The sequence below is a fragment of the Chelonoidis abingdonii genome, chromosome 10, assembly GCF_003597395.2.
Source record: "Chelonoidis abingdonii isolate Lonesome George chromosome 10, CheloAbing_2.0, whole genome shotgun sequence".
Taxonomy (NCBI): domain Eukaryota; kingdom Metazoa; phylum Chordata; order Testudines; family Testudinidae; genus Chelonoidis; species Chelonoidis abingdonii.
The window spans coordinates 61160741-61172673 of record NC_133778.1 but is presented as its reverse complement, the minus strand read 5'-3'; the positions used below and the strand labels follow the sequence as shown (position 1 = coordinate 61172673).

General features: G+C 43.8%; 1 protein-coding gene across 4 annotated transcripts in view; it reads left to right on the top strand.

The window, feature by feature from the left end:
• Positions 1 to 2619: 2619 nt before the first annotated feature.
• Positions 2620 to 11933, top strand: part of HNMT (histamine N-methyltransferase) — a 75444-nt gene continuing 66130 nt past the window's right edge. For 2 of the 4 annotated variants that reach the window (XM_075070250.1, XM_032797129.1), the window contains exons 1-3: positions 2626 to 2699; positions 6490 to 6616; positions 7718 to 7863. In XM_075070250.1, the coding sequence (XP_074926351.1) occupies positions 7727 to 7863 (137 nt within the window). In that variant the 5' untranslated portion in view covers positions 2626 to 2699; positions 6490 to 6616; positions 7718 to 7726. Of the gene's footprint in view, positions 2700 to 4710; positions 4813 to 6489; positions 6617 to 7653; positions 7864 to 11933 lie in introns of all 4 variants that reach the window. The other 2 variants (XM_032797128.2, XM_075070249.1) reach the window with 2 other exon arrangements.

Sequence of the window (11933 nt, the reverse complement as noted above, 5' to 3'; positions counted from 1 at the left end):
CAGGAAGGAGATTCCATCACCTTCCTAGTTAACCCATTCCAGTGCTTCATCGCCTCCTAATGAAGGTGGTGAAGCACTGGAATGCTACTATCCAACCTAAATCTCTTCCACTGCAACTTGAGACCATTACTCCTCTTCTGTCATCTGGTACCACTGGAACAGTCTAGATCCATCCTCTTTGGAACCCCCCTTCAGGCAGAAAACAGCTATCAGATCCCCCCTCACCCTTCTCTTCGCAGACTAAACAATCCCAGTTCCCTCAGCCTCTCCTCATAAGTTTATGTGCTCCAGCCCCATCTTTTTGTTGCCTCCGCTGTACTCTTTCCAATTTTTTCACGTCCTTCTTGCAGTGTAGGGCCAAACTGGACACAGTGCTCCAGATGAGGCCTCACCAATGCCAAATAGAGGGGAATGATCACATCCTTCAATCTGCTGCAATGCCCTTACTTTATACAGCCCAAAATGCCATTAGCCTTCTTGGCAACAGGGGCACACTGTTACTCATATAACAGCTTCTCATCACCGTAACCCTAGGTCCTTTTCTGCAGAACTGCTGACTAGTCATTGGTCCCTAGTCTGTAGCAGTGCATGGAATTCTTCCATCCTAAGTGCAGGACTCTGCACTTGTCCTTGTGAACCTCATCAGATTTCTTTTGGCCCAATCCTCTAATTTGTCCTGGGTCCCGCTGTATCCTATCCCTACTCTCCAGCATATCTACCACCATCCAGTTTAGTGTCATCTGCAAACTCACTGAGAGGTGCAGTCTACACCAACTCCAGATCATTAATGAAGATATTGAACAAAACTGCCGCAAGACTGACCCTTGGGGCACTCCACTTGATATCGGCTGCCAACTAGACATGGAGCCATTGATCACTACTGTAGTCCGATGATCTAGCTAGCTTGCTATCCACCTTATAGTCCATTCACCCTTGGGGACCAATCTCTCCTTTTTCAGGCAGGCAGGGTCCACCATCCATTGCCTACCTTGCCCTGAAGTAGCCCCATCATCTTAATCTGATGCAAATGAGTTCCACCTCCATCCACTTTCCCCTGTATCCATCCACTTTACTCGCAAATCCTTTAAAGATTCATCCTGGGGGTCACCTGCTTCTTTTTGTTCTGCCTTTGGTATCTTTCCAACTCCCAAACCCTCCAGACAAGAGGAGAGTTGTCTTCTCTCAGCTAAAGCAACTCATTTCCTCAAGATGTTTTACTTTGACTAGACAATCATTGAGTGCTGGGAATCACCCCATATATCTCTTCTGGCCTGGGAGAGACATGACATAACACCGCTAATTCATGGGCATCCACCGAGGCTTTCCATGACACAGGAATTTCATAAGTCATCCACAATCAGAAGGGTACAGACAGAGCCCAAATCATCACAACTGCAAAGGTTCAACTCTTTACTCAGGGCTCATTGTTGACCCCCCTTTTTATTTTTGCATGGATTTATTTGGAAGTGACCCAAGTCAACCCCCCAAATCTGAACAGTAGAAGTGGGATCGTGAAATTGGACTAAGCTAGGAGAGGTTTTTAAGGTCAGGCTTCACGGAGCCCTGGCTGGGATGCTTTAGTTGGGGATTGGTCCTGTTTTGAGCCGGGGGTTGGACTAGATGACCTCCTGAAGTCCCTTCCAAGCCTGATATTCTATGATTCTATGAGAGAGTTACATTGTGTTTAGGATGTTGTATTGTGTTCTATATGAGCTGTACTGTTGGTGCTTTATCTGTTACGAGCAATGGCGCTAGAATCTGTGCAAAGCCCGCCTACTGGTATAAGTTAAGAATTCAGAATTACCATGTTGCCCCTGAGAGAGGTCAACTGTAAACCAGAAGCTTCACACTTTGGGGGGATATTCTGGAAGAGGGGTGTTTTTATGTACTGGGGAGCCTGAAGAGTCAGTGTTGCTCCCAGGGTGGGTAGGTGGCTGCACAGCAGGTTCCAATGCTCAGAGAAGGGTCTGCACCCTGAGAGGGCCTGGGAACCCTGTTCAGGCCCCAGAAGTATCACACACCCAGGGGACCCAGAGTACAGAGGCTAGGATTCCAGTCACAGCAGTCCTGGCAGGTGGCCAGGAAGGGGCACTTGCTAGGGTCTGTGACAACTGTGTGTAAACAATTGGCAGTAGTTGAAATCCTGACATCCTTATGCAATTTTTGCCAGTACTTATTCAGGCAAATTTGTATAAAAGTGAACAGGAATTTGAGTATGACTGAGTAAGGCTTTGAAGATGGAGTCCTAGAAGATGTCAGTAATTCTCATATGGTTTAACTGCTTAATATTCTGGCTTGCTCAATATGTATAAGGTTCTTTCAGTGATAAAATACTTTATTCTGTTTGAAAAGTAGGTGCAGTCTCTTATTAAAACTACCACTCTTAATTATATTTCTGTTTAAATGGTAAGAATCAAATTCTACAGTTACACTTATAAAAATCTGAACTACTCCAGATTTACAGCAGTGAAACTGAGCAGAATTTGGCCCTCTGTTGTAGACCACATTAAAGGTTGTGTTGCTTCATTTTGAGCAGGAATACTAGAATGGCTTTATGCCAAAACCTGATTCTATGGGTGGGGATATAATCGGCCTGTAACAAATAAGCTGTTTTGATTCAGAGTCCATTTCCTGCACATTGTAGCAACACTCTGAGAAACTGAACCCGCAGGCCCTCTTAAGGCACAGACTTTATTCACGTAAGTACAAATGCTTTCAGGAGAAGCACAGGCTTCAAAGTATTTTTCACTGAAGTTCTCAAAAAGGAAGGCTAATGTCATCCATATTTTGGTAGCATTCAGCAATAAGAAATCTGTAGAAATAGATGCTTTCCTGTTGCAACCAGTTTACAATTGCTTGAGGAGTGCTCACTTTGCTTTCTGTTTTGAAGGGTTTAAAAGGTTTTGCTGTATGGTTCAGTGAGAGTCTAATTCACATCCGTTTAAATCAGGAGTAATGTCAATTATGCTAGTGTAAGATCAGACTCAAGCCTACAATTTACAAAACCAAACATGTCCAGAATAATTTTTGATTATCAGTTAGGGGAATTTGTCCAAATGAGCATAACTATCATTAGTGGTTTGTTTGTAGCATTAATTTCCTCCTCCTCTTTCCCCACTTCTAAGCTAACTGATTGCAGGCCAAATTGCAATCAATCAATCAATCAATAAAATGAACAAGATAAATTCCTTAAACTGTATCTAACCTGAAATGAATTTATTCTGTTCTTATCACTGTAGTTGTACAAAATAAACATGCAAATTAAATCACAGCAACTACTATAGTTATTATACAAATAAAAACCTTGACTATCACGATCCTATACTGTAAAAAGACTAACAACTGTAGAATATTTTTAGAAGATTGAAGGTTGTAAAATGTTTTAATACCAAATAGTATGAGCCTGCGTTATTCCATTTAAACTAAAGAATAAGTTGGTGGACTGAGCAAAGGAATGTGTCAACATGGAATGTACCATTCTTTCTTATGGGTGGTACACAGTGTGTTTCATAACCCCCGTGGATGTTCAAATATTACTTTGCTTTCTTATAACCTGTACAATTCTGGCAACATTTTAATTTGTCTGTGTTGAAATCTCCCCTAGTTCTCTATTTTGTTGGAGGATTTCATTGCTGAGCATCTAAGAAAGAAAACAATTATCAGTTAAACTGATCCATATGCGTGTCTGAATGTCTGGATATGTGGCAGCGTGAACAGTTTCATGGTTCCTAATGCATAACTGCTTTTTATTCTGTGTTTATTCATTGCAAATTTCACTTGAGTGCACCAAATACATACTGAATTGTTGGCCTGAGGGCTGGTAATTCATGTAATGGAGTCAATTTAGCTGCAATTTGTTAGTCTGTCTTTCTAATGCATAGGCAAGATTACAGCTCTTATCTAACAAAAACAGGCTCATTAAAACAATCCCCTGCAACAATGAACAGGGACTAAGTGCTTCACAGCTACTTGAGCCCATGTAGTTTGCTGTGTGAGGGCCAGATTTTGGAGCACCTATTTACACTGGTGACCCCTTAATCACATGATCAGACGTTTTGTTTTTCCTGAGATTGCTTGCCTGAGTAAGTGCTTATCAGGATGAGTAAGAGCTCCACAATATTGCCCCTAATATACTTATTTAACATTTTTCTTGGAGTGCTTTTAGGGTACTTGAAAGTTTCAAGGGGCTTTTCAGATGGATTGAGTCATTTTTCTTGTCTCTAGGTAACTTTCATGAGCAGGGCCAAATTTTGATTGCTTTGACCCTGAGTATAACTCAGTTACTTTCAATAGCTGCTGCAGAATTACCCAGGTGTAACTGAGGTCAGACTCTAGCCTACATACCTTACGCACCTAGGTATACTGAACCTTAGAGGGGTTGGTAGAGTTGGCCCAGCACTTACACCACTGACGGAATTGTTACCTGAAATGTAGTTACCCTCCCTTTCCCTACACAGGTGCAATACTATCGTTTCCAAAAATAAGTGTAAAATGCTATGCTGAATCTAACATAGGTGAATGAATGTGGTCATAGGACAGTAGGAAGGAGAAGTTTCTATGCCAGTTGGGAGGATGGTTTGTCAAGAGTGGGTCAGTGAGGTTAAGGTATCTGGAGGAGCACAGGACTTGAAAGTGGTTGGGTTCTGGTAGCTAGATCATGAAGAGCTGGGACAGTTGTCTGAGGTTTTGTTTCTTGTTTTTTTAATTTAGCTACCAGTCAAGTGGAAGTGGAGCAGGAACTGTGTGGGAACCACTGTTTCAGCGTGAATAAACAGTGCCCAGAGACTCCCATACCACAGAAGTGAACATTGGGTAGGTGACCTTGACAATACCTAATTACTTCTAATGGAAGAATGGACCAAGAACTCTCACTCAGGGTATTAGGCCTGAGGAGTAATAATTTTGTTTTGGACTTCTCAGAAGGCTAGAACTACCCCAGATACTATATTATAATTGTTAATTGAAACTGTTTAAGCCAATGAGCCTAAGGTATTTGGGATCTAGAGAATCATCCTTTTGTTTGAGCTGTGTGCCTGAATGCTTATTGAATGGGACCCACCAGCTGCTAAAGACAAATGGGCCTTGCAGTACAAGGACCTTAAATGCTTGTCATGCAGTTGATCTATACCTGGTGTGCCACCAGTCACTGTTTCTGAAAAGGGTGCCTGTCCCACAGCATTTCAGGAACCCCACTGGTGCTACCCAATCAGAATGGTGGCTTTTTACAGCTGTTTGGCATTGATGTACATGGATCTCCAGCTGTAAGGTATGGAGAATCAGTACCTTTGTTTTCTCCATGGTTTGCTAGGGACCATAGTGAGTGCTGTTTATGGCGATGGTCTTCACAGTATAGGGTACTGTCCATTGGGGGCTGAAGTGAGACCACTAAGCCCATTTCATCCGAGTCATTCAATAGCAATAACACATCTGTTTATGGTGATGGTCTTCACAGTATAGGGTACTGTTCATTGGGGGCTGAAGTGAGACCACTAAGCCCATTTCATCCGAGTCATTCAATAGCAATAACACATCTAAAAGTATATTGAAGTCACAGGTGGAGCTGGCAGATTTGGGGCTACTCAATAAACTTAATATTTTTTTAAAAGAAATCCCATTGTCTGTGGCAGTTACTGGTTTACCCATGGAACAACAATTTAGCATTCCAAGAAAAGTCTGGATACTTTAAAAATTAGCTTCTACTCCTGTTGATGAACTAGAAATATGCACAGAGTGAGGCCTGGGAGAGTGACATGGCAAACCCTAAGAGAAAGCCTCAAAGAGAGCAATAGGGAGAGAGTTTGCCCCTATTCTAGCGGGGTACCGGGGCTCTGGAGGCATCACACAGGGCCAGGGACAATTCCCTAGTGCAGACACAGTACAGTACCACTGTAAGTGTCTATCCCATGAATCCCAGCTGGGCATGATTGGGGGGTTTGTTGATATGCGCCCCCATTCTTGGAACCTATGGAAATCACTCCAACGTTCTCCACCGGGTGGCATATCAACAGGCTGGAAGGAGGTGGGGAGCTATCTTCTCTTGGACGGGCTCAGCAGGATCCTTCCCTGCCAAAATACCCATTGAGCACAGTGGCACAAGTTTCTATAGACATGTAAGCAGCAACAGCACAGCTTTCCCATCTGTGCTGTGGGAGCTTCTAGTGAAAGTTCCAGGGTTGCTCCTGGCCACACAGCTCCTAGAGGAAAGTATAGCGTCGCTCTTCTCTGTTATGTGCTGTGGCAACTTTGAGAACAAAATGGCTGCTGAACTGCTCATTGAGAGAGTTTTGAGAAATGTAGTGGTGCAACACCCTGAAAGGAAGAGGCATCCCAGTTTCACAGCATATGCACTAGCTGAAACTCTTTTACTTTACTCAACAAAGATTTGCCTAAGTATACAAATTCAGCGAATGCCCTGCAGACAGGTGGGCCCAACACACAGAGAAACCCAGCTAAAACTCTGCCTTTTATATTTTTCCCATTTATGCTCAGTAGAGGTAACAAAGCAGAGTTGGAGCCCGTTGGCTGCTATAGTGGTTGCACAGCAACCAAGTCCAGGAAATACGGTACTGTAGCTCTACTCAGCTGGCTGATCTGATTCCAGAGCTCATCGGAAAAGGTAGGTAACTGCTTTGACTCTATTTAACCATTCCTTTTGTGGGGAGTTCAGCTCAGGGGATTGGAGAGGGGTTTAAACAACATTTAGGCAAATGACTCCACACAGGGATAATGGAGCAAAGAACTGCTAGCCAGCTGGGGAAAATGAGTGAAGCATCTGTTCGGTTCTGTTTGCTCACAGGCATAGCCTATTCATATAGTGTATTTTGCCACAATATTCCCCATCATACACAGTAGCAGAAGAGGAGAGAAAAAGCAATGTTTGTTGGTTAGAGCACAGGACTAAGGTTGAGCATTCTGGATTCAATTCCTAGCTTTTCCACTGACTCTCTCTGTGACTTTGGCATGTCACTTACTCCACTTTTTCCATCTGTAAAATGGGGTTAAAACTACTGCTTTACTCGTAACTCAAATGACTTTTGTGAGACTTAACTAACTAATGCTGGTGAAGCATTTTAATCTTCTTAGATGAAAGGTTCTTCATAAATAAAATATTGTTTATTAGACTGTTATAGTTTTCAACAACTTATCTACAAACATACCACTACTCAGAGTCTTCTATAAAAATACCAAATGGCTGAAAGTAAGAAATAACAATTCCTAGCTTCTCTGGGAGTTTATACCTAGCTTCCTTCCAATCTCCACATTCAAGTGCTACTATTTAGATACCTTCCCTCCCCTGCAAATAACCTGTGTAGATTTTAATTGAATCCTACCCCACTACTGTGATAAAATGGTGACATTTTGTCAGTGGAGATTATATATGATTTGTAACTGTTATTCAGACCTGAACTAGGGCTTTTATTGTAGCATAGTGTCATGCACTTTATAAGGGAAACTCCTTCCAGAGCTCTGTTTCTAATCTAAAGCAACAGGCCAACGTCTCAGAGCAAAGTCCAGCAATAATGTAGCTATGCCGATTATACAAGCACATTGTCAGTGTTCAGACCAGACACAGCACTGGCATGACATTCTGAACCAGTCTGAGACACTGGGGAACTTATAACTGGAGTCTGTGTGTGTTTGATTCATTACTAGGGCTGAAGAAAGAGTTAAAGCAGGGAGGAAAAAGCCTACTCCATTCTTTTGTGTATTCCATAAGAAACCAAACATGGCATCTTCTATGAGGAGCTTGCTCTCAGACCACAGCCGATATCTTGAATCTTTTCGTCTGTTCCTTGAGAATTCGACAGAGCACCAATGCATGCTGGAATTCATTGAGAAGAAGCTGCCGGGCATAATATCGAGGTAACAGAGTCAGATGTTTTATCAAAGGACAAACCTTTGATACAATTCTGTACAAGTGATGAATGTATGCATCTGACTGCAGGAGCCTGGGCTTGCAAGGGCTGCCTGAGGCCACGTCTACACTACGGGATAAAATCGAATTTGCTAAAATCGGTTTTATAAAACTGATATTATAATTTCGATTTCTTGCGGCCACACTAGGCACAGTAATTCGGCGTTGTGCGTCCATGCTCCGAGGCTAACGTCGATTTCTGAAGCGTTGCTTGTGGTAGCACATTCCGTAGCTATCCCATAGTTCCGCAGTCTCCCCTGCCTCTTGGAATTCAGGTTGAATGTTAATGGTCGCAGGGGGTTCTGGGTAAATGTGTCAGTCATTCCTTCCTCCGGAAACATCACCTGACAATCCTTTCACGCCGTTTTTCCCTGGATTGCCCTGGCAGATGCCATAGCACGGCAACCTGGAGCCCGTTCAGCTTTTTTTTTTTCCGGCACCGTATGTGTACTGGATGCCGTGGAGAGAGAGGCGATACTCCAGCGCTAACAGCAGCATTCACTTGCTTTTGCAATGATAGCAGAGATGGTTACCTGTCGTTCTGTACCTCTACTGCCAGAGAAAACTGCAATGAGATGACGGTTATCTCTCCCTCTCTGTACTGTCCGCTGCTATCATGAGTGCCCCGGCTGAAAATTTTTGAAAGCAAATTGGGATTGACTCACTTGGCAATGAGTCAATTCCTCCCTTATGGTTTCTAAAAATAGAGTCCGTCCTGCTAGATAATAGGCAAGTGTAGAGATCCAGTGTATCGAGGCACAGTGCTCCGTGTCAGTATCACAGGGGTTGCCCCTGCAGACCTCGCATCGCAAGAACCGCACCGTTGCTTCCCTCCTCCTCAACTTCCTGGGCACCGGGCAGTGCCCCTCCCCATTTGTGTCATGAGTGTAAGGAATACAAGAATAAGAAACAGAGACTTTTAGTGAGATAAAATGAGGTGGGGGGAGGCACTGGAGGCAGCCTCCGGGGCTATGACAGTCCAGGCAGGACGGACTCTATTTTTAGAAACCATAAGGAGGAATTGACTATTGCCAAGCGAGTCAATCCTAATTTTGCTTCAAAATTTTCAGCCCCCAGTTTCGATGATGAAGCTGTTACTAGCCGTTCTGTCCTATCTACTGGAGAACCAAAATAATGCTCTCGATATTGACAATTATCGGCATGGGGTTCCGAGGAGTGGGCAGTCCTTCTCACCGTTACCCCGGGAGGGGAGAGGGAGAGGAGCGATACCGCTCTTCACTGCTGTAGCATCCCGGTCTACCACAGCATTCAGTACACTGGTGACATGAAGAGTCAGAATGATTCTTCCCTTTTTTTTCACGTGGGGGGGGGAGAACTAGGAGCTGTCCGAACACGCCAGACTCAGGTTTGAACCTACAGACATTGGGGCTCAGCCAAGAATGAAATATTTAAAGAGCTATGTGGACTGTGGGATAGCTGAGTCCTCAGTACCCCCTCATCCATGAGTGTCCATTTTAGTCTCTGGCTTCCGTTACGCTTGTCACCAGCGCTGTGTACGGGAGATTTTTTTCAACCTGCATTGTCGGTCTGTAACGGCTCTGATACAACAGATTGTCTCCCCATCACGATCAGATCTATATCTTCTGTATGGTCCTTGCTGGGCTCTTATGGATTGAGACTGCATCGCCAGCCGGCTGATCAAGCTCCACGCGGGCAAGCAGAAACTAACCGTAATCCGAACTGTTAATATCGAATTTAGCGCTACTCCTCTCGTCAGGGTGGAGTACAGAAATCGATTTAAAGAGCCCTTTATTTCGATATAAAGGGCGTTGTAGTGTGGACGGGTACAGCGTTAAATCGATTTAACGGCCATTAAATCGATTTAAACGCATAGCGTAGACCAGGCCTGAGAGTTAAAGACTGCCCATTTTTCCCCCTCTCCCTCCTCTGTAGATCTTTGATAGTGCTTTAGTTAGAGATTTTATTTCGACACTCTAATAAGGCCTCCTTTTGTGATGAGGCCTGACTAGCAGGAAATAAATAGATCTAATTGTTTCCTTGTATACAAATATAACTTAGATTTAATAAACACTAATGTATGAAAAATATATTAACAAATTGCATAGGATTTTAATAATTTTATGTAAGGCTTTTATATTTTAAAAAAAACATATAGCATTTTAACTGAAATTAAAGATTCTCTCTCACTTTCACACAATCTATTTACTAATCAAATAAGCTTGCGGACAACCTTCCCTTGAAGACCTGGTATAAAATCCTGGATCCATGGAAATCAATGAGAGCAGGATTTCACCCCGGGTTTCTGTTCCCAGCTCAGCCAATGACTTGTAATGGGATCTTGAGCAAGTTACCTAACCTTTCTTAGGCCTTGGCTACACTGGCGCTTTACAGCGCTGCAACTTTCTCGCTCAGGGGTGTGAAAAAAACACCCCCCTGAGCACAGCAAGTTACAGCGTTGCAAAGCGCCAGTGTAAACAGTGCCCCAGCGCTGGGAATGCAGCTCCCAGCGCTGCAAGCTAATCCCCTCGAGGAGATGCAGTACATGCAGCGCTGGGAGAGCTCTCTCCCAGCGCTGGCGCTGCAACCACACTCGCACTTCAAAGCGCTGCCGCGGGAGCGCTCCAACGGCAGCGCTTTGGAGTTTTCAGTGTAGCCAAGCCCTTAGTGCTTCAGTTTCCTCATCTATAAAATATAAATACTTTTGCAAAGTACTTAAAAAAAGCTAAAAGTGCTTTTATATTATACATGCAAAATACAGACGGTTGAAATTTTCCCAACAGAACAGTTTTCAGTTCTGTTGAATCAGCATTTTCCAGTGGAAATGTTCCATGGGGACGTATTGATTCCATCAACTTTCCTGCTAGCCTGTCTGGCTCCCTGGGATCCCTGGCTCCTCAGCTCCATGGCTGTCTGCCTGTCACAGGGGGCTACCTATGCTTGCCAGCAGGCTAGTTTCCCAGCAGCTCAAGAAGGCAAAGGAGTTGGACAGCCCAGCCACCCACACAGCAGGCAACTGGCAAGTCCAGAAAGTGTGAACGTTTTATTGTTTCTGAAACAATTATTTTGGAATTTCAGTCTCAGGAACAATTTAGTTTTCATCCTGATTTAGGAAATCTCATTTTCAAAAACTCAAAATTTATCTAGACAGTATTTGGTCCGGCCATGAGGGCAGGGGACTGGACTCGATGACCTCTTGAGGTCCCTTCCAGTCCTAGAGTCTATGAATCTATGAATCACAGGATGGAAGTTCTGTTTCCCGGCCAGGCTCTGATTCTCAAAACCGATTCTCCCACAGACAGAGGGAATTGCAGGACTCGTGCTTCAGAATCCATTTTTAGTTGTGTGTAAGCCCTCTGGCCTGTAGCCTGAGAGAGAGGGGAGTGCTGTGGTGATGGTTCTCAAGGTACCCAGAGCTGTGACTCACCTTTTTACCCCCTGCCTCCTGTGGTAGGGAGCCTTGCCTGTCCTGAGCTCAGCGACAGCTTCCCAACACTGCCAGCTTTTTAGCTATTCAAGTGCTCTCTTCTGGGCTATGCTTGTAATATCCAGCCCCATCACTGGTTACTCACATAAATACCTGGTCTGCTGTTCCCATCAATCATGTACACACCAGGCTGTAAGATTCAGCTCTGGTCCAGCATTTCTGACACCATAGCAGTTAGGTATATCTGTAGTGTAGACATGAATAACTTTATTATCAAACATTCAAGTGATAATGAGTAAAGTATTAAAAACAAACGGTTACATGTAAGACAATCATAACAGGCTTTCTAGAGACTAACAGGTTAAACTCCTGTTAAAGACAGTCTCTCACCCAGGGTCTTTTGCACCTTTACAATGAAGGTTAGCTGAGATCCGGTTTTCATGAATGAATACACTGCCTGTTTACTTCCAGGACAAGGAGGTGTCTTCTTTGCCTTCTATTTATACTGCCAAGTTCAATGTCCGCTCTCCCATGGCTTGTTTTTCTTGTGTGCTGCTTCCCTGTTTACTTCACATCTCTTTGGCTTTGTATATAAGTGGGCATCCGTCGGGT